The 21,207-nt window shown below is 50.5% G+C and overlaps 1 protein-coding gene across 7 annotated transcripts; it reads right to left on the bottom strand.

Annotated features, from left to right (window-relative positions):
- Positions 1-596: 596 nt before the first annotated feature.
- On the bottom strand, positions 597-21,188 carry LOC129204774 (ninein-like protein). Of its 7 annotated transcripts, XM_054821358.1 has the most exons (15): positions 20,946-21,188; positions 19,967-20,033; positions 18,562-18,667; positions 16,974-17,157; positions 16,579-16,715; positions 16,358-16,495; positions 15,939-16,077; positions 15,152-15,262; positions 14,439-14,528; positions 11,548-11,690; positions 4,930-5,101; positions 3,558-3,809; positions 2,305-2,517; positions 1,354-1,470; positions 597-1,260 (listed from the first exon to the last, which is right to left on the bottom strand). In XM_054821358.1, the coding sequence occupies exons 5-15, from the start codon at positions 16,644-16,646 to the stop codon at positions 1,072-1,074; spliced, it is 1,632 nt and encodes a 543-aa protein (XP_054677333.1). In that variant the 5' UTR covers positions 16,647-16,715; positions 16,974-17,157; positions 18,562-18,667; positions 19,967-20,033; positions 20,946-21,188; the 3' UTR covers positions 597-1,071. The 7 variants fall into 7 exon arrangements, with proteins under 7 accessions (XP_054677333.1, XP_054677332.1, XP_054677331.1 ...); XM_054821357.1 differs by lacking the exon at positions 20,946-21,188 and having other exon boundaries at positions 18,519-18,667; positions 19,967-20,271; XM_054821356.1 differs by lacking the exon at positions 20,946-21,188 and having other exon boundaries at positions 19,967-20,271.
- Between the last annotated feature and the right edge of the window lie 19 nt (positions 21,189-21,207).

Genomic DNA, 21,207 nt, shown 5'->3' with positions numbered 1-21,207 from the left:
CTATTTTTAAGCCCTCTTCTTTGTATTGACTTAGTCCAGCCTCTGCTTTGTGACCCTGATCCAGTCAGACTTGTCTAGTTTCTCTTGTACAGTAGTCTCCATAGCCCCCAAAATCCTAGGAGTCCTTTCACAGCTAGTGTAAATACCCTCTGCACAGAGCAAGGCAGGGGGGGCACTGTGACAACGATGCATCTTCCACGCAGAGGGTAACACCCTGGGCAGGTCAATAAATTTGGTATTTGCTGATGTGAATGCTTGGCTTTGTGGCCTTTTACACAACTTATTTTGGCAAGAGCAGTACTCACTGCCAGCGTGTGAAGACCAACAAGGAAGGCAAGATGACACAGTTCACTTTGCTGAGTGAGGGTCACCAACCCTGCCCCAAGCCTTGGAGGCTCAAATTGAAAGAAGGCTCTTCCCTCAGCCCCTCTGCCCTGCTCACTGCAGAGGCAACAATCTGGCAATGGTTTGGATCTTAGGCTCAGGCTTTAGGAGTGCCAGAGTCTCCTAGAGTCCAAGAGGAGCTGTAGGGAATAAAAGTTCAGCAACAGTGCGGGGAGGCTACTGAAATACAGAGCAGACTGGAGATGACAAGATGTGCTGTAATATTGCAATCATTTTTATGCCACGACACAGCTTTCCGGCTGGGACTGAGCCAGATGCAGGAACCTACAAGCCCCCGTGCCCTGGCTTTCCAGCCATAACAGCGTGGTCCCAACAGCAGCCCGGCTCAGTGAGCATCTGCACCACCACCAAACATGCTGCCAGAGTGCAGGCAGCTCCTGTGGGATGGCTGCCCTGAGACAGACCTGACTTACTTAAAACATCACACACTGCCAGTGAGAAAGGCACCAAAGCTGGTGCTTGGTGTTTTCAGTAGGAAAATTCAGTTATCACAGTACCAATTTCCTTAAAGGACACTGGTTTCTCCGTTTTCTACTTTCTACCCAGGAAAATCCAGGCAAGACCAGGGAGGACAAGGCTGATTTCCCAACCCAGCCATACCTCCCCTTCTGCACCTGACAAACCCTAGCCAAGACCAGAGGCAGGGCTGCCACAGCGAGTGCCCCATCACACACTCAGAGATGCTGGCGTGATTTTTCCAATGAGCTGCTTGAGAGCTGAGGCTTGCTTCTCCAACAGCTGGTTCTTCTCCTCACTGCTCTTCTGCTTCAGCTCAGCTGCCTGCAGGGCCATTGCAAACTCCCTGCTCTCCTCACGGAGGTCTTCGATCAGCAGCTTGTTCCTGAAGAGTTGGGCCTACAGCAGGGACAGGAGGCTTAAGGTTCAACATCCCCATGGAGGGATCCCAGCCAGGCAGGGACATGTAGCACTAACCCCTCTTGCACTCACCTGAACATCTTTGAGCTGAGCTGCCCTCTCTGCCAGCACAGCTTCAGCACTCCTCAGATTGTGCTCCAGCTCCTCTGCCTGCTCCACAGCTGCCTGCAGCAGACGCTCGTATTCCTCCTGCAGTGGGCAACAAAGCCTAATGCTGGGTTGTCCCAGTGCTCACCTGGTCTCCAGCAATCCCGGACCATGCATTTCCCCGGGGCCCCACTCACAGACCTTCACACTCCCTGAAGGAGAGCATGGGGAGGATCAGCAGAGGTGGTGCAGGATGCAAAGAGCAGTGGGACAAATGTCTGGAGTAGTAGAGCCTTCCCTAGGTTAGCACCAACCGGTTTTAAGAGAAGGGACAGATTTCCTAGCAATGTTTTCTATAAAAACGAGCCAATGGCCTCCCCTCTCTCAGCCATGTCCAGAAAAGCCCAGGGAGAGACAGTTTCCTTGGATGCAGTTTTTGTGTCTGCTCATTTTAATTCTTTAGGTTATAATTTGCTCCATCTTTGCCCAGGTTAGTTCAATTGAATCACAGTGGCCTGAAGCAAAGGACAAACTCACAAAAACCCAACACCTTTTTGCCCAGTGCCCTAGAGATAAAATGACCCCGCTCTGCGTGGGCCAGATCTCCACACAGAGGGCTCAAACTTTCTTTCCCTGGCCTAAGCCAATACAGAGTATATCCCTGAATAACTCCTGCTCCTCTAGGCGCAAGGTATCTGGTCTGGGATACGTGGATTAGAGTGGGGAGGGCTCCTGTTTGAGTGCAGGGTGGTGACTGGGTTAATGAGAAATGAAAATTGCAGCTGAATTTGAAGATCATGTGCATTTTCCACATAGGGTCTTGATATATAGCATCTTCCTCCCAAACCTCTGGTGGCTTCAACCACAGCTGCCTTCCAGGCTGGTACTGCTACCTCTCTGGTACCCTTGTCTGAGTTTCCACAATTCCCTGCTTACCTGGGTCCTGACCAGCTGCTTGCGTGTCTGCTCAGCCTGCTGGTGGAGGTTTTCCTGGAGCTGCTGACCCTTGCACTGTTCCTCTCTCAAGCTGATTTGCAGCTGCTCAAACTGTTTCTTTGGCACCATGTTGTTCATCTGGGCCTTGGCCTGCTGCAACTGCAGAGCATGCCGAGTCTGGGCCAGGCTCAAGCTTGCTTTGGCTTCTAAGAGCTGTAACACAGGAAGGTCGATAGATGGTTACAGCTTTGTGCCAGCCATGGGACAGGCCCAGGATGTGCTGCGGGCAAGGGGAGAGGTTAGGAAGCACCCACAGACCCGCCCCTCAGCTCTTACGCCAGCATGGCCAAAGCAGAGCAGCAGGACCATGGAAGTGGTGCTTGCTGCACAGCCTACAAAGCCAGGGATGGAGAGCACTGAGAGTTGCAGGATAAGAAACAAGGGACCCCTTGCTGAGAGATGATCCCCTTGCTTGAGCAGCAAGGAGCAGGAGTTGCTCTGGGAGTCCTAGCACCAAGGGCCACAACGGCAGGAGGCAGAGGGGGGGCTACTCACCTGGGTTCGTGCTTAAGATACATCCCAGGCAAGCTGGGCTTCAATCCCTGCCTGTACGACATGTCCTCTGCTTCCTGCCACCAGCAAAGGGCAAACCTGGCACTGGGAAGCAGGTCTGGACCAGCTTTGCCCTAGGGCTGTCTAGGGATGGCTGGCATGAGCAAGCTGTACTCTGGAAAGCCAGTCCCTGAGCCTGTCACCAGGGTAGCAGGCAGGAGAGGGCTATTAAAACATTTGGAGGTTTCTCGCATTGGCTTTCCCTTAATTTAGCGGTCCTTGCTCCCCTGCTCTGATCACCTCCTTCCCCTCCTCTCAGACATGGCCTGCCTAGCCTCTGTCATCTCTGCCCAGCCCCCACCTGATACTCCCACTCCTCTAGCTCCTCTGTCAGCTGAGCTATGGGGAACCACAGGTCCTGTCATTCCCTGTGTGTGAGCCACCTCCACTCAGCCTCCATCTCCTCTGCCCAGCCAGCCTGCACACAAGGACAGAAGGGACATTGCAGCAAGGACCTGTCCCAAGCTGCACCTGAACTGGCTTCAGAATATCTGAGTGGAAAGGTGAGTCCTTTGCCCCCCACAAAGAGGAAGAGGACAGTCTTTTCTGCCTGGGGAAGGTGTCCGATACAGCCCCGAGCAGGGCAATACCAACATCCCAGGGACCACTCAGCAGCCTGTCACCAACTGAATGACACTCACCTTCTCCTGCGAGGCCTTGAGCTGCTGTCGGAGCAGCTCCATCTCCATCCAACATGCTGCATGCTGCTGGTGGTGCTCCAGCCTTGTGGCTGTGTCTGCTCCTTGTAGCCACTCAGCCTCCGCAAGCCTCTGGCTCCGCAACTGGACAGTGCCATGGCCAGCACCGTGGCCGGCCTTGTGCTCAGTGAGTACACGGCCCAGCTGACACATCTTGACATTCAGGTGGGAGACCTCCCCCTTGCTCGTCTCACTCTGGAAAAGGTTGAGAAACAAAACAGCTCATGTACAGAGGCTTGGGGTGGGAGGAGAGGCAATAGAGACTTAATGTGTCTCACGCTGTCCTTGCTGGGCTCCCACCCAGGAACACCGCTGTCACTGCAGGGCCTTCTGGGCACCCAGGACAAGTGCCCTCATTTCCCAGCCTGACCAAAGCCCAGTGGCCGAGTTCAAGCACAGCATTCCCAGCACAGGTGATAGCCCTGGAGGATGTCACTAGGGAAAGCGGGGGGGGATGCGTAACAGAAATATTAAGATTGGTAAGAATAAAGTATGAATGGAAACATGTCTGTGTGCACATGTGAAAGTCCCAGACGAAAGAGCAGAGTAAGGGCTGCAAGAGCAGCCTGCAGCGACACTAAAGGGCACCATCCCCCAGACATTGCTCCTAGGATGCTGAGCAAGGTGCAGTTTCTGGCCTATGCTCTGACCAGACCACAGCACAGGCAACATGTCAGCAGAAAGCCTGCATCTAACAGCAGGGCGGCCATACACCCCAAATCCGGTTCCTCTGCTAGCCTCCCAGGAAAATGGGCAACCAACACAGCTTTCCTCCAAAGGAGGAAAAGCAGACAATGGGCAGCAGGTTTGTGGCTGAAGGTTAATGGAAGCTGAAGCCAGCAGAGGGCCAGCAAAGGCCACCCTGCTGCAACTGATGGCCCTGAAGAGTACAAAAGACATGTCCAAACAACAGGCTGTGGTTCCCAGTCATGAGGAATCTCAGGAACAGGGTGAGGAACTGACAGCCTGCAACCCTCATCCATATTGCACACAAGCAATCCTGGCCAGGCCTTGTGTGCACACATGTTCAAGGGCTTGTGAGCATGTGGGTTTGAGACTGGGAGTGAGCAAAATCTCTGGCAGAAAGAGTGCAAGTACCTAAAGTCAACCTCATTAGAGATTTTGTAGTGACACCTTCCCTTCTGTAAGACCTTCACTGGCTTTTGTTACACAAATTTTCCCTATAAAGCTATAAAATGAAGCTGGTTCTTCAAAGCAAGACTGGGTTTGAATGTCTGAAACAAACATTCCCGTGCAGTTTTTGTCCTAAATCCTTCAGCCAAGAGCCTGTCAATTAGTGTTAACGGCTTCTTACCGATGCTGTTAACTCTGCTATTTGAGCCAGGTCCTCCACCTTCTCTCTGTCCAACTTGCTCAGGTGTTTCCTCTCAGGGAGAGGGATATGACCCGCTTCAGGCCAGAGAGCAGCAAACCATGGTCTCCCCAGAGAAGGACCAGTTTCAGAGAGCCACGCATCTGGTTCTGGCCTGCAACAGGAAGCAAAGCCAGGCCAAAATGGATATGGTCCTGAATTGATTCAAGAGTGGGTCAGGTATCTCTGCCCCAATAGGTGACTCAGCCCAGGGCAGACAGCTGGGGACATCCAAAGTCCTGCAACATTGTCAGAGGACTAAAACACAGGGGATGAAGAACAGTGGGAGAGCCAGCTTAGCAGACTCTTGGGATCACCTGCAACAGAAACCCGGATCTCCTTGGATTTATGGCTCAGTGGGTAACCCCAGTACCTATCTCAAGCTTCCTAAGGCAGCAGCAGGCCACTGGCCAAAAGGTTTGTGTAGCAAAGAAGCCCATCCTTTCCTCCCTCAGCAGACCCATCCCCATAGCTTCCCCCAAACCTGGCTCCAGACCCTGTGCTCTGGCCTGCCCAAGCCTTTGGCTGGCCAAGCCCGTCCCAGCACAGGCTGTTTCTGCATGGAGAAAAGAGCATGAGAGTGCTGTCTTGCTCAGAAGTGAGAAAACAAAAGGCAGGTTGAGCCAGCTGAAATCTGGTAAATGCACCTGAGTGGCTGTTCCCTTTACAAGCATTAGCCATCCACCCAACACGGCTTTACTAGGGGCAAATCATGCCTGACAAACTTGGTGACCTTCTATGATGGGGTTACAGCGTTGGTGGATAAGGGAAGGGCAACTGACATCATCTGCCTGGACTTGTGCAAGGCATTTGACACTGTCCCGCACGACATCCTTGTATCTAAATTGGAGAGACATGGATTCAATGGATGGACCATGTGGTGGGTAAGGAATTGGCTGGATGGTCGCACTCTCAAAGAGTTGTGGTCAACAGCTCAATGTCCAAGTGGAGAACAGTGACAAGTGGCGTTCCTCAGGGGTTGGTACTGGGACCGGCACTGTTCAACATCTTTGTCGGCGACATGGACAGTGGGATCGAGTGCACCCTCAGCAAGTTTGCTGATGACACCAAGCTGTGTGATGTGGTCGACACACTGGAGGGAAGGGATACCATCCAGAGGGACCTTGACAGGCTGGAGAGGTGGGCCCGTGTGAACCTCATGAAGTGCAACAAGGCCAAGTGCAAGGTCCTGCACGTGGCTCGGCGCAATCCCAAGCACAACTATAGGCTGGGCAAGGAATGGATTGAAAGCAGCCCTGAGGAGAAGGACTTGCAGGTATTGATTGATGAGAAGCTCAACATGAGCCAGCAGTGTGCGCTTGCAGCTCAGAAAGCCAACCGTGTCCTGGGCTGCATCAAAAGAGGTGTGACCAGCAGGTCGAGGGAGGTGATCCTGCCCCTCTACTCTGCTCTGGTGAGACCCCACCTGGAGTACTGCATCCAGCTCTGGGGGCCCCAGTACAGGAGAGACATGGAGCTGTTGGAGCAAGTCCAGAGGAGGGCCACGAAGCTGACTGGAGGGCTGGAGCACCTCTCCTATGAGGACAGGCTGAGAGAGTTGGGGTTGTTCAGCCTGGAGAAAAGGCGACTCTGGGGAGATCTAATTGCGGCTTACCAGTTTCTGAAGCAAGCCTACAGGAAAGATGGTCAGGGACTGTTTATGAGGGAGTGTAGTGACAGGACAAGGGGTAATTTAGATTAGATATTAGAAAGAAATTCTTTACTGTTAGAGTGGTGAAGCACAGGAACAGGTTGCCCAGAGAGGTTGTGGAGGCCCCATCCCTGGAAGTGTTTAAGACCAGGGTGGATGAGGCTTTGGGCAATGTGGTCTAGTGGAGGGTGTCCCTGCCCATGGCAGGGGGTTGGAACTAGATGATCTGTGAGGTCCCTTCCAACCCTAACCATTCTATGATTCTGTGATTTGCCAGCCTCCCATAGCTGGTTCCTTTCTTACTCATCATGTTCACTGCCCTTCTCCTTTGCTAGCTTCAGCTCTTGCTGGAGTCTCCCAAGTTGACTTTCCAGCAAGCTGTTCTCCTCCAGCAGCTGGCACAGCTCTCGCATGCAAGGAGAGACAGCGGAGTGAGAAAACCATGCGAAAGCCCAGTTTGCTCTTGGCATCCTATGCTGGCTCCCTGCTCTATTCCCATTTGCTTTGCAAGGACAGCAAGAACAAAAGAAATCTAAGAAACAACCATCCAATAACTCACACAAAACGTGGGGACAATCAAGAGACATTGGTAGAGAAGAAGCAGGTCTTCAAGGGAAGGGAAATAAAGGGGAATAAGGACAAATATCATCAGACCCTGAATTTGTGTGGCTTCCAGCTGGCTGAAATTATTTTGCAGGCCTGCCAAGGAGTGGAAACAAAGTGATTTGGCTCATCAAGACACACCGAGACTTCATTACAGGATAACCAGGTGGTGAACCCAACCCCTCAACTGCAATAGAGGGGAGCCTGTCTGGAGTAGTCAGCTTGCTTGTGAGGCCTCTGTCATTTTACAGTGCTGGACACAACAGCTATTACCCCAAATCCAAGGTAGCCTCTCTGCCTCATTATCCTTTCACTCCTAGCAGTACTCCCAGTCTCCCTTGAGGCCATGAATACTGGCACTTGTGGGAAGCAAGCTCAGTCCTGTATTAGACAGTTCTATCCAATAGCTACTGCTAAACCCCAGGTCCACACAGGACCTAAATTCCTCAGGGGAGAGCGCAGGAGAACAGATCGTCCATCCTAGCAGGGAGGACAGCATTGCAGTTTGTGGCACTGTATGTGGGAGGCAGAGGAACTGAGTGGGAAAGTTCTTCCTCTCTTCTCTAAGCAAGCAAGCGAGAGAACTAGTGCATGGGCTGTGTGTCATTTGCTCCCCCTGCTTGGCAGGACGCTCCTCACAGTGGCTGCTTTCTGAGTCAGTTTTACATCAGGATTCACATGCTGTACTTCCTGTGGCATCTCCAACACCCACATACAGCTGTACAAAGCAGAGGAGACGAGCGCGTAGTCAGCCACAGCCACGTGAGCACATCCCAGTTCTCTGACCACACTCCCACGGTTAGTAAAAGACATGCGGAAAACAGCAAGACAGAACATAGCTGCTGTTAAGAGTGTCTTGGACCATCGTGTTGTTAAGCAGCCTTGTGTTTCACAAGGCATCTGCTTTTTTTGCAGCAGCAGCACTGTGTAAGTTCTGCAAACTGCCTTTGCGCTCAAACCTGCTACTCTCTTGAGCTCTGGGTTCATTTTCCAGCCAGTGCATGACATCTGAGCTGCATCAGCTCCATGTTCACCCTGTTCCTTTCGCTGTCCAGCTCCATTTTGACAGCCTGAATGTCATGTTTCCTCCTGTGCTGCTGTGCCACTCTGTCTCCCATGGCTTTTTTTCCTCTTCTTCCCCTCCAGATCAAGTCTGTCTATGTCCTGACATGCTGCTGTGTCTGCTGCACGAAGGCAAACCATTTAACTTTGCTCTCTCTGCCTCCTTCCTAAGCACATCCCCTTGTCTATCAAGATTTCATTTCCCCTTGACAAATGCTTTCAGCTTTGGCTCTAGCTTCTAGATTGAGCAGGCCATTAGCTGCAGCAGACGTCTGCACTGTCTGCAGTGGTCCATCCATCACACAATTTTTCATTTCTTCTCTGTTCTTTCGGTGCTGAGGTTGCAACAGGAGATTTTGGTCTACCTGCTCACCTGAGTCTTGGGGACCTGCTCCTTTCCCAGAGGGCAGCTCTCCAGACACCTTGTCCCTTCCAACACCAGAGCCAACATCAGACCCATCTCTGCATTATTCCCATTTCATACTGGTGGGTTTTTTCTCTTCTCAACAGCCAGCATCTCACACATCTTGGCTTGTTCCTCATTAACCTTCTCATCCAACTTTAGCTGCCTCTTCTTCCACAGAGAGACCATGTCTTTTTCCTTCCACTTCCACTGCTACCTCTTCTGGGCACACTACTCTTGAAGGTCTTCCTTTGTCATTGGGAAATCACCTCCTCTCACAACAAAGTTGCTGCAACAAAGCCTTACAGTTGTCCTCACACTGGCATTCAGTCCATAACAGCTCTTGATTACACTCAACCTCTGCATCTTTCCTAAAGATAAAAACCATTTTGCTGACGCAGCTTGAAAAGTTCTGCAGGCATCAGAACATACTTTTGCTGGAGAGGCAATGCAAAGTTTTCTTTAGCTCGCAAAGTCAAGGCAATTACTTAAACATTACAGAAAGTTCCCACACCGTTTTGCACTTCTCAAAGACTCACCCCTCAGATGTTTTCCAACAACTCTGAAAGCTCCCCACTACAGCCAGTCCTTCTACCATTCACCAGAGATGGTGGTAACACAGCTCAAATGCCTTGTATTCCTGTTATTTGGGTTTGTTCCCCAGGTCTGTCGGACTTCAGCCAAGTCACCTCCTTTCTCTCACACCTACCCCGTATCTCAGCTCCTCAGTCCTAAAATGAGGATAATGACCTAGCAAAATCCTCTGCTTGCATATTGCTGAAGGGGACTCTGCTCCTGACATGAGGCAGTGAAGGAAGGCATAGCAGGGAAGAGGCAGGAGGAAAGCCTGGGGGCAGTGGTGGGGTGGGCTGGGAAGCAGGAGGGGGCAGGCATGGACAGGCAACAGTTTCCTGTCCAATTTGTCTCCAGTCTCTTCCGCAAGGCCATTCTGGCCCCTGGGGAGGTTGAAGAACTGGCACCACAAGCACAGGAAGGGAAGATGAACAGCCATTTAGTGACAACCTTACTCTCCCACAAGCCAGTCTGTTTTGGCTATGTAGAGAAATTTAAGCCATTTTTTGCTGCTTTTAAGACACAGGTTGTAATGATCTAGCAAGTAGAGGCAGGTTTGCTGAAGGACCAAGAAAGTGAGAAATAATAAGAAAACACTAATGAAAGCTCTCTTATTTCTCTCACTGTTTTGAGTTACAGTCTTTGCTGGGCACTGCCTCTGACAAGCTTGTAGAACATGCAAGGAAACTTAAAGTCTTGAAATAAAAGCACTCATGTAAGGGGAGTTTAGACGTCTCACATCGAACAGATGCATCCTTGCAATACAGCACAGATTTTCTTCCAAGTTAAAGCAGCTCTCCAGCCCCATGAGAAATCAGCCTAACCTACTCTGGTATGAGCAGGGAATGTACCCCCAGTCTCCCACTTAGCCCCAGAAAGAAAACGGTGCCAGACCTCAGGCTCTCTCTGTCCCTGCGTTGCATCCTCAGCTCTTCTCCCTCCTGGTCCAGCTGGTGCCCTGGATGGTAAATGTCTTCAGTGTGCTGTTGTCCCACCGTGGCCTGCTCCATCTCAAACCTCTCCTCCAGCTTCAGACTCCACGCACATTTTTGCTCTTTCAGGCTATCAGTTACAGCCCAGTACTTAGCAACTGTTTCTTCCAGGTCTCTTTTCTGGTCTTCCATCTTGCACATCTCAACTTTGAAGCTTTCCTCACTGTCCTTCCTCTCTCTCTCAAAGTTTTTCCTCATTAACTTGACTTCCTCCTCATAATAGTTTATCTGTTGGGAGGACACAGGATTTGGATATTAGCACCATGCTCCCAAGAGCTCCCCTCTCCTCCAATAGCCAGATCGATCTATTGGTCCCTGTCAACAAGGGACACTCTTCAGGCAGTTCTGGTCCCTGCTGAACTTATGGCAATAATCAGCCTCACGCAGCAGCCTCTAACAAGCAGATATTGGTGGGTCCCAGCTTGTTCCAGCAAGCAGTGCAGTTCTCCCCTTTCTCCTTGTTTGCAAGGGACCCCAGAGAGGGGAAGGGAGAGGCCAGGGCATCATCCGCCACTGCTCCTCATATCCTTCCTCTATCCCATAGAGTGGTCCCTTGTCCAAGATATGATGGTGAGTAGCTGCGGCTCCCCACTGCTCCCCTGTAAACACTAGGAACTCCAGGATTCGATGAGAACAAAGGCAGGACTACGAAGCAGGCAGAAGATCTGTAAGCAGCTTTGTGGTCCTTGAACTGTTCATCACCTGTGTGGCAGTTTAGGATTTACTCTTGCAGTGCTGCAATGGAAACCCAGCAAGCATCCCTGACCTCTCAGTTCAGCGGCAAAAGGAGTGAAAGGGGAAACTGATGCCTCTCACATGAGCACCCACTGCTGTCTAAAGGGAGGGCTGGGCTCACACTGTCACCCTGGGGCAAGCAGGTTAAAAGTGTGCTGCAAACCCAGGGAGACAGGGCTCTGATATCCACCATGCCCTCAGGAGACACCTAGCTGCTTCTCTTCTTGGTGCTGTTGCTGGTTTTACTGCAACAGCAACACTGAGTTAATCTCTGGTTCCCTGTAAGGAGCAAAACCCACACAAACATTTTGCAAGGTGACAGAGATTTCCACAAAGCCTTTTCCAGCCAGTGAGGTCTCCAAACCCTCCTACAGCTAAGATGGGCTGGGGAAACACATGCAATAATCCCAGCAGAGAGATGAGGTACCATCCTGCTCCCCAGAAACCCTCCTGGAGCACATGCCACATCAGCCATGCTGTAGCAGGATGCTTACCAAGCAGTTGTGCCAAGACGTCAGGACATCTCCCCCCACACCCCTCACCTTAGTTTCCAGCTGCACCTGCAGGTCCTGCAGCTGCTTTTGGAGCTGCTCCATTGAGAGTGACGTCTCTGTGCACACAGAAGTGGGAACCAGAGAGCTGGGAGAGCGGCACACCAGCAGAGAGGAGCCCTGTGAGGACTGGCCTACAAGACAGAACGAGTCTGGCTGTCACGATCAGGATGGCTGCAGCTTCATCAAGTCAAGTCCATTCAACCCCAAAAGATGGAGATCCTCCATCTATCTGGCAACGAGTCGCATGGCTGCATCATGCCTCTGGGCCAGAAGTTTTTTCCTAATGCTCAACCTGAATCTCCCCAAACTGTGAGTTGGGCTACTGCCTCTTTATTATATTTTGTTTCCTCAACATCCCCAACAGTGAACATCTGCCTGTTCTCTCCCAGCTGCCTAGTCCACAAGTCACCAGCATCACCCCTCAAGTTGGAAAAGACTCCTTCCATCCATATTCCTCCTCCTCACCACTCATCACAACCTTCTTCCCTCCCATGGCTGCCCAGTGCCAGAACTGGCAGCAGCAGCTCAGGCACAAGCCGCCCCACACTCCCATGGAAACTCTGATCTGGAGGGAACCTTGTTCTCGCTGAGAAGATAGAGGCACCGAAACCTCCTGCCCTCTCTCAGCCCTGGTCTCCTGTAGCTGAAGACGCAGCCTTTCCAGTTCCCTCCTCAGCACTCCATTCTGGTCCCACAGCACCTGAAGCAGAGACTGGTCACAATGCAGCTACAAAGCTCCCCAAGGCTGCGGGGGGGCCAAGCACCCACAGCTCCCAGCAGCCATATGTACTCAGAGTGTCTTTTGCAGCACAAAGAGCAGAGCCCCCTCACCAGCACAGTCAGAGAATAAGGAAGGGGGGTTTTCTTCAGTCCCAAACAGAGAGAGATGAGATATTTTGGAAGAGCCAGAGAAGAAATACAAGCCCAGATTACTGCGACCACTATTACAAGAGCCATCATTAGACACTGCAAAGCACGAAGAGCCACAAGCAACTGTCCCCACATGCAAAAGCACACAATACCAGGGGCTTATGCAGACACCTTGGAGGGCTGGACCTCCTGAGACTCCTCCTGACCCAAACAAAACCATTGCCAGAGACCAACACACAACACTGTGATCTCAGTATGATCCCTCACACAGCCCACAGGTTTGCGTTTACATCTTCGAGACACTCCAGTGGGCATCTGGGCTAGCCAGCAAGCACAACTGTATGCAGACAAAGCAATAGCAGGACAGTAAAGCAAGTCCCACAGGGCTCTGTGGAAGGGAACATTTCTAGGTTGCAGAAGGTATAAAGTGAGGTGAGAAGGTGCTGATCCCATGGGAAGCAGAGCATGCGGCAAGTCCTGCTGCCTGCTTAGCACAGAGACACCCTCAGAGGCCAGCACAGGAGTTTATCCCATCTCAGTGTCAACATTAGCCTGCAGGAAGGAGTCCCACAGCTGAACACACTATGAGCCACCACACCAGCGCAATGAGCCACTTCCATGAGGGCGTCTGGAGCTGGGCAACTGCTTATTTCACTTCACCCTCTTCATCCCATACTGGAAGCAAGAGCGTACAAGGCATCCTGCCTCCCTCTGCACTGTCCACTTTGAGCAGACATCAAATTATATCCCACATGCTGCCACCCAGGCAACTGATGGGCTGCAAGAGACTTTGAACTAGGATGCTTCCAAAGATCCCAATTAATAAATATTATTGAACAAATCTAGACAAATAGAAACCCAGTTTGTTTAATCTCCATTCTAAACAGGAGAACGGAGGAGGAGGGGGGCTGACAGCATTCAACAAGGGTTGAGCGAGTGCCTTCACAGGGGCAGCAGATGAAGCCTGAAGACGGAACCTCTCCATCCGTCGGCATTCTCATGGGCAACTCTGGGGCTGCTCCATGGGAGGAAAAATTGCAGCATCAAGCATCTTCAACCCTCTAGTGCCACCTGGAGCAATGCTGCACTGGATAGTGCTCCAGCACATTTGCCTTTAATTACAGCTTCAAGAGGGGCTGTCTGCTGCATCAGTGAAACAGCTTTGCTGAAAATGCATATTTCAGCCCCTGCTGGGGGGATTTGATAAGTCACCATCAGTGGTATTCCCCAGTCACACATAGCACTTGGAAACAAATGGGCAATGCAATAAGCCCAGAACTTGGGAGCCAAGGCACAGAGTACCCAGCAATTCACAACATGCAAGAAACACGAATCACTTAAAAACGACAGAAGGGAAAAGGAGGCTGTGCTCATGTCCCAGAGAACCCAAAGCTCTGGGCAGGAGCACAACACCCTGCAGGAGGTACAACACACACAACACCAACACCTGGACCACACGCACCCCAGGTACCTGGACAGGCTCACCTTGACTCTCTAGCAGAGTCCAGCAGCAACAAGATTTGTAGGGGTTGTTAAAATGGAACAAGAAGGAGGAAGGGAAAAACAAAAAGGTAGAAGAATTTAGCTGATAACATGCTTTCCAAAGAAGGAGAACAGCTTTCTCCTTGCGTTCAAGAAGAAATGCAACAGAACACACGGTGGTCTGTCCTTATACACAGAGCTACATGGTTCCCAAACAAGATGGCCCATGGCTACAGGGTGGCAGGGAGGGAGGAATTTACAACCCACCCTTACTCCCTCCTGCCAGTATCCCAGCAAGGGAACCAACCCATGGAGGGCTGCAGGAGCAAGGAGACAGGCTGATTTACTGGGGGCATAGCTGTGTCCTGCCTCCTGCCACAGGACTCTGAGCAAGGCAAGAGGGATCCCCCCTCTGCACTCTCTTCAGGGCTGCCTCCTTCCTCTCCCCCAGGCCAAAGTGCCCAACAGATGTGCCGATGAGAGCTGTATTTTCATGATAGCATTCCTGAAGAGCTGCCCACCCATACCTGGCACTGCCGCTCGTACTCCAGGACAATCTCTGCAAAGCACTCGCTCTGGTTCAGGAGCTCTGGGCTGTGGGGCTCCACCTGGCGTAGCTGCACAAGCACAGGGAAACACTTCTCATCAAGGAAAAATTATCACCTCTCCAAACAGAGGCAAATGTCTACTAAATCACTGGAATAATGGTGCTACACCCATAGATTCAATGGAAGCGTTCCTACTGACACCTGTGGAATGGGTCAGATGCAGGAAGAGGAGGAAAAACATTATTCTTCATGTGTGAGAGACACCAAACTACAGGCAGGCTAGCTTTCCCAAACCGGCTAACAAGATCACAGACTCATTTCTTTCCCTAGATCCATTTTACCAGATGCCTTGCTGGAGTGGGAGACACTAAAACTAACCCTTTACTTCAATTCTTGTGAAAAAGAAAGCTTTTATTTTCTGGAAACCAAACTGTAAAGTTTTCACTTGAAGACTACAGATTTGTAGAATTTTCTCTAATTGCAAACTTTCCTCATCCTAGTTTTTTCAAACTTCAAAAAGCCTAGATTAAAAGCCAATATTTTGCCGGGTTGTCATTAATGTGCAGGAGAGTTCAAAGAGGGGGAGACAGTACAACTGACCTAAAATACGCAAGATTTCATAGAAAAGGGTCAATCTTTTGAAGAGTTCCTGAAAAGTTCCTATTTAACCTGAACAGAGAAAGGAAGGCTACCTTGTCATTCACAGTGCGGTTGAGCTCCTTCTGCAGCTCCAACACCAGCTTCTCAGAGGCCACCAGTTTCTCAGCCATCTCCGTGACCTTGTTTTGCAGCTGTGTGTTCTCCTGCAGACAAAAGGGAGAAGATTCTCTTGATGTTGTGGGTCCTCACATCGCAGGACAGGTTCGTTGGCCACGGGCCTTCAGCAAGAAGCTGTAAAACAACTGGCACATCAGCAAGCCGAATGCAGTACAGCTTGCAGGAAACACTGCTTTGGACAGCACGCTGCTGATACACACCACGTGGGCTGGGCTCACCTCCTCAAAGGACAGATGTAGGAGTGCGTTTTGCAGAATAAGAGCTAGAAAGCCCCACAGGCTCATTTCTACCTCTGTTTTGAAAAATTATGGTTTCCCTCACAGGCAACAAAGGCAGCAAGTCCTGAGCTATCTCCGTCTGTACTTCTACACTGAACAGCACTGGGAAAATCCCAGGCATGCGGACACCGTCGTCTCTGCTTTTGGCATGGTCCCCAGCACAATTTTAGCCTCAGCCACCAGGTGTTCAGGTGTTACCAAGGGCCAAACCATTTCCAACAGACAACATGGAGGTTTAATAATGTCATGGCAAAGGAATAAGCTCTGCATTTAATTCAATAGTATGGATGTGGCTGATGATTTTTCTGCATAAAACTCCTGTTCTTCCCAGCAACAGCAACACAAACCATCTGTCTTTGTTACTACCTCTGCTTTGCCTCCTCTGAAGAAGTGAAGAGGTTTCACTCAAGGCAATTTTACTTACCTTCATTGTGTGGTTCAGTCTCCCTTGCAGGCTGGCCTGTATGCCCTTCAGGAACTGTGTATCAGCCTCCAGCTTCGCTTGGTGATTGACTGATTGTTGCAAAAGTAGCTCTTTTGCCTCTGTTTCTCCCTGAACATCCCTGGGGAAAAAAAGCAACACGGTTGGGGCACCCAGAGTGTGTTCTCAGGTGGCCACAAGGTCCAGACACACTTTCTCACCAAGCACAAAGCAGGAGATGAAAGCTTGGTTGGAGGGATGCTGGGACTGTAGTGTGTGGGGGCCTTTAGGGACTTCTCTGCCACTGACACAATGGCAAAACAAGTGGGAGATTCATAAAGGGAGACTGGGAGGGGAGGGAGAGGCTGTGGGCACCCACAGGAAAATCGTTTTCCCTGCCCCATCAAAAGGATCTCTCCTACTTGAGCTTGCTCTGGGCGTGCTCGAGAGCGACGTACTGCTCATCCAACTCCCTGCCAAGCTGCAGGCAGCGTCTCTCCGCTTTCTCCAAGTCCAGCCTCGCCTTGTCCCTCTCCCTGGCGATCTGCCTCACTTGAATCCTGCAGGCACGGTGAGCAGTGCATTAAAAGACATCTCAAGCACCCCACAGAAGGGCCCTCCTCACAGGGAGCAGCACCCTTACCTGAGGCCCTGCAGTTTGTATCCATAGGAGGTGACGGCTGCATGCTGAAGCCCGCTCCTGGGGACCATGAGTGTGTTGTCCAAAGCTGCAGGCAGCTCTGCCAGGCCCACCTGCTCCTCCGCGCTGCTACTCAGCCTCTGCAAGGACAGCACAGACTGAAATCACTTTCTCCCTCTTCTAACAGCACCAGCAGGACTTCTGTTGTTACACCATCTGACCACCCTCCTCCAGTCTTTCAGAGATCCACCCACAGACAGGCTTAGATCATATCCACCCCAGACATTCCCCAGCCCTAGGGTGGCCAAACCCTGCCACCCCACCAAGAACCTGACTGCAAGCGCTCTTTCACCCCAGACGGCGGCTTGCTGAAAGGCCTTGCTGATCATTTCACCCACCACCACCAGTCAAGGCAGCACCAGAGACATTGCGGTTCTCCTCTAAGTTCTTCTAGGACTCAGATGGCAATGACAAGTTCAGGCTTGGCAAATCTACTGCTGTTGCTGATGCTGGAGAAGAGATGTGGGCTCACACAGCTTGGCTGGAAGGACAGACTGCTGCCCTCTGCACTCTCCTGTGATGCTGAGGAAAAAAACAGTCAATCAGTGGGGCAAAATTGACAGAGAAAAACCAACAGCTTTTGGTACTGAAAGAAAACTCCAGGGACCCCATCAATATTGGAGAACATTCTAAAAACAATCCCAAGCTGCCACGAGGGACATGTCCTGAGCTGCCCTTAAGGTTGGCAGGCACAGACAAGCAGTTTGGTCCCATGCTAACCCATAAAAACTCAGTATCCACAGAAAGACCAACATGGAAAGTTATATACCATCAGAGTGTCTTGTGAAAACCATCAGATGGGGATTGCCAGCTAACATTTTGTTTGATCTAGAAGCTAAAATTGGGTTGAGATCAGCTTCAAAGATAAATGAGATACAGCCAAGCTGAACCAAAAAGCAGAACCCAGAAAGCTGATACAGAACTGGTAACATAACCAAGAGCAGAGCACCAATTTCATACCAGGTCTGGAAGAAGCCTATATTCAGAGAACTGTTACCTCAAAGTCTTAACGTAAAAGAATCTGAAACAATTATTTTTTTAAATTTTTTTTTTTTGAGCTATTTTGCTCAGGATCCTGGATGGAGGTGTCCTAGCTGTCAGGGTAATCAGCGATTCCCTTCCACCTTAGTGCATTAAAGCACAGTTACTTGCAAATGCCTTGCCAGTCCTTGGAATTAAAAGCACTAAGGAGAAAGAAGTATTTTACATGAAACAAAGAAAATGTGGATGGGATGAAGCTTGCTCCATGCACTAAAAAGGGGACAACCGGAGTCACAAGAGGTGCAGAGACATCAGCACTTCTGAAGCCAATGTTAGAATTGGGGTGATCTTTCCCCTCTGCTAGGATATGCATCCCTCTCCCTCCCGTAAAAACATGAGACTCAACAGCCCTCTGTTGTTCTGTATTACCATCCTACTCCACCTGCACAGGATTTGCTCCAACTCAGGCAGTTCCCAAGGGAGCCTTTCAGTCACGATACAGTGGCTGAAGTCCAGACCATATCCAAAAACTGACTGACAAGTGGAAAACTCTCCCCAAGTCACCACCCTCAGCTGCCCACCTTAATGTCTATTAAGTCACTCCCTTGTGAAACAAAACATCTTGGCCTGAACCGTTCTCAGTAGAAACCATTCTTTAGCCTCCTTTTTTGTGGGGAAATGGATGGAGAGACCTTTCTAAGTGTGACAGCTGGATTTGTGTCTGGATTCCCTTCAAGATGCTGTAGAAACATCAAACACAAATGAACTGTCCAGTGTAGGGAACTGGCAATGACTTATAGTTCCTTATCCAAAGTTAATAGAAATCACCTCCAAGGAGCTGCAGATCAAGGCCACCAGCCAGGATCCTTTTTACAAAGAAAGCTTTCTGTCTTTCAACTCACCCCATGAAGTGCTGAGTCTTGGCTGCTTGAGACCTTGACGTACCTTGGAAAAAGGTGGTCATATGGCTGAACAGGACAAACTGCAACTCCTCAAAGCTCACCCTTCTATCTCCATCATTTTCCAGTTTAGCGAATCAATCTTTGAGTTCCTAAAATATGAGTACAAGAGAAGAGAAACTCACCAGCTGCAGGAACACAGCTTGAAGCATCCAAACAGCTTCTTAAAATAAATCCCATCTTTTTTTACAGTGCAAATGGAACACAATTAAAAAACTCTTTTTGAAAATGAATGCTGCTCTATTTTCATGCACACACAAAGAAACAAACTCCTCTCCACAAAGTCTGAAATGTGAGCCCCAGTAGTGGATGCATATAGGTATAAAAAACACTTGAATCCTGCTTTAGTTTTGGGAGAGAAGGGGGATTAAGGTCCCATGCCTACTCTAGGACCCTGAAGAGATACAGTCACCCTGTAATTTCATTTTGGAAATGGCAGGCTATTTGCAGAGACGCACACCAAAAAGACAAAATACAGCAGGAACAAGTTGCAACAAGGAAAGCCTTGAATGGCCGTAAGGAAAAAATTCTTCCTCCTAAGTGCACTGCAGCTCTGGGGCAAGCCCAGGGAAGCTGTGGGGTCTCCATTCTGGGAGATACCCAAACCTAAATTGGACAAGTCCTGAGCAACTTGATCTAGCTTGTAAGTCAGCCCTGCTGTGAGGAAGACTAGCCCAGATGCCTCCAGAGTTCCATTCCTACCTAACTCTGCCTCGGTCAGACACCACAGACCAGCTCCCCTACAAGGGAAGCCATCTGTGTCTCCAAGGAAATGCAGCTGTGCTGAGGTACGCCAGCTCAGGACCAGTGCCTGCGGTCTAGGGGAGGCAAAGCTTACTTTTGACAGTAACTTCCTCTGACTCTACAGATTCACTGCCCAGAACTCACCGCCCATCCCTCTCTCCACAAGCCAGCTCCCAGCTTTTCCCTGCTCACCTCCTTCAGCCAAACACTGGCTGAGGAAAGCCTCACCTCCTGCACCTACCTCCTCTGGGAGGGCCCAGACTTGAGCTTCAGCCATGTCTAAGGAAGGGCTGGGCAACCACTGGGAGTTGCAGGCTAGGTCAGGCTTCCAGATGAAAACACAACATGCATCAGCCATCCTGAAAACAGCCTCCCCACAACTATGTGTGAAACAATACTGTGAGGACCAAGCCTCCTCTATCTGTATTCATCCTTGTAAGGACAATAGAAGAGCACAGTCAATGTCACTGACACAACAAGGATGGCAGGGACCAAGCAGCATGACTCCCCTGTCACAAACTCAATCCAGGCATGTTAGCACCATGCCACCCCCCACATTCCCCTGCAAATCCCAGAGGATCTATACCATGTCCTCTCCTGATGGCTTCCCAATACATTACACACAGGGAGGAGGGAGGCCATCATACCTTGTATCTCCAGTGTCACATTCACAAGAGCTTTATCACTTTCAGCCTCTTTGTTTGCCTTCAGGTTCTGTAATAATAAGGAAACAGCATTAGTCACAGTCTGCCCCAGGGCAGGGGTGACACACCTCAAACATGCCAGCTCCACTCAAACATGCACTCCTGACACATCTGCTCACAACCAGAATGGGAACAATCCACATGCAGCACTCAGCCTGACTCATCCAGGCACCCTAGACATGCTGGGACTGGAAATGTTTGTGGTTTTGTAACAACTTCATTTTACCACATCAAACATTTTAGCTCAGGACTCAGAAGAGTGCACTGCCAAGCAGGAGAGAGCCTTTTCCCACAAAAGTTTCAGGGTTTGTTCAGAGAACAGCCAAGTGTCCAGATTACCTATGGCAGCAGTAAGGTTAAATCTGCCCTCTGTTCAAGGATGAAAAAATCATTGTAGAGAAGCAAAAGGGGAAAAGATGGAAGATGCAAATCCTGCTGAAATCCCTAGGAATGGAGGATGAGGGGATGCAGCATGCACCCTTTGGCCCAAAAGCAAACCCAGAGATCCAGCTCTGTGAAAACTGGATTCCAGCTGCTTGTATGACATGGACAGAGAAATGGAGAGGGCATCGGCTGAAGAAAGGCAGAGCAAAGCATGGGTCCTTCTCCTCTGGTCTCTGTTGAGAACCTCTAAACCTTGTTCAACTGCGTTGTCCAAGCTCAGGTTTGCAAATCAATCCTCGTTTGACATCCATGGGCTTGCAGAAGAGGTCATATGGGGCTGACAGCCAGCCCACCCTACCCCTGCAAATTGCCTGGGGTGTTCCTGAGTCTGCACCGGGACACTGGGCTTTTATACGGGACAGACAGGCCATACACACGGACATTAGCACTTATGGTTTTCCAAGAGGAACACATCACCATGCAACCAGAGATGAGAGCCCATCCACCTCACCTTCACGTATTAAGCAGGTAAACAAACCTGCGTTCCCCATGCATAACCTCCATCTCCCTTCTCAAGGTGTTTTAAGAACCTACAGCCTCACATGAGGCCAACAGGCCACGCAGATGGCGGTAACGGTTGCCAGCCCACAGCGCACTCTGCAGAGACGCAGCTATCTGCAGGCCACACACTGAGCCTCGGCTGGGGGGTGGCGTGAACGCTCCCCCCACACTTGCGCAGGCTGCCCGGCGCCCAAGGGCCTGCGGTGACCAAACCCTTAGGCCGCACCAGCCCCGCCACC

This window comes from Grus americana, chromosome 3, assembly GCF_028858705.1.
Source record: "Grus americana isolate bGruAme1 chromosome 3, bGruAme1.mat, whole genome shotgun sequence".
NCBI classification, from domain to species: domain Eukaryota; kingdom Metazoa; phylum Chordata; class Aves; order Gruiformes; family Gruidae; genus Grus; species Grus americana.
This window is presented reverse-complemented; position numbering and strand designations above follow the sequence as displayed.

What these genes read in the sequence shown, in the direction of transcription:
- LOC129204774 (XM_054821358.1), bottom strand. Translation starts at nt 16,646, where the DNA reads ATGGTCCCCAGGAGCGGGCTTCAGCATGCAGCCGTCACCTCCTATGGA. An exon ending in AGGTGCAGCTGGAAACTAAG is followed by an intron (nt 5,102 to 11,547) that starts GTGAGGGGTGTG and finishes TTCCTGTTGCAG; the next exon opens with GCCAGAACCAGATGCGTGGC. An exon ending in AGCAGCTGGTCAGGACCCAG is followed by an intron (nt 1,471 to 2,304) that starts GTAAGCAGGGAA and finishes TGCCCACTGCAG; the next exon opens with GAGGAATACGAGCGTCTGCT.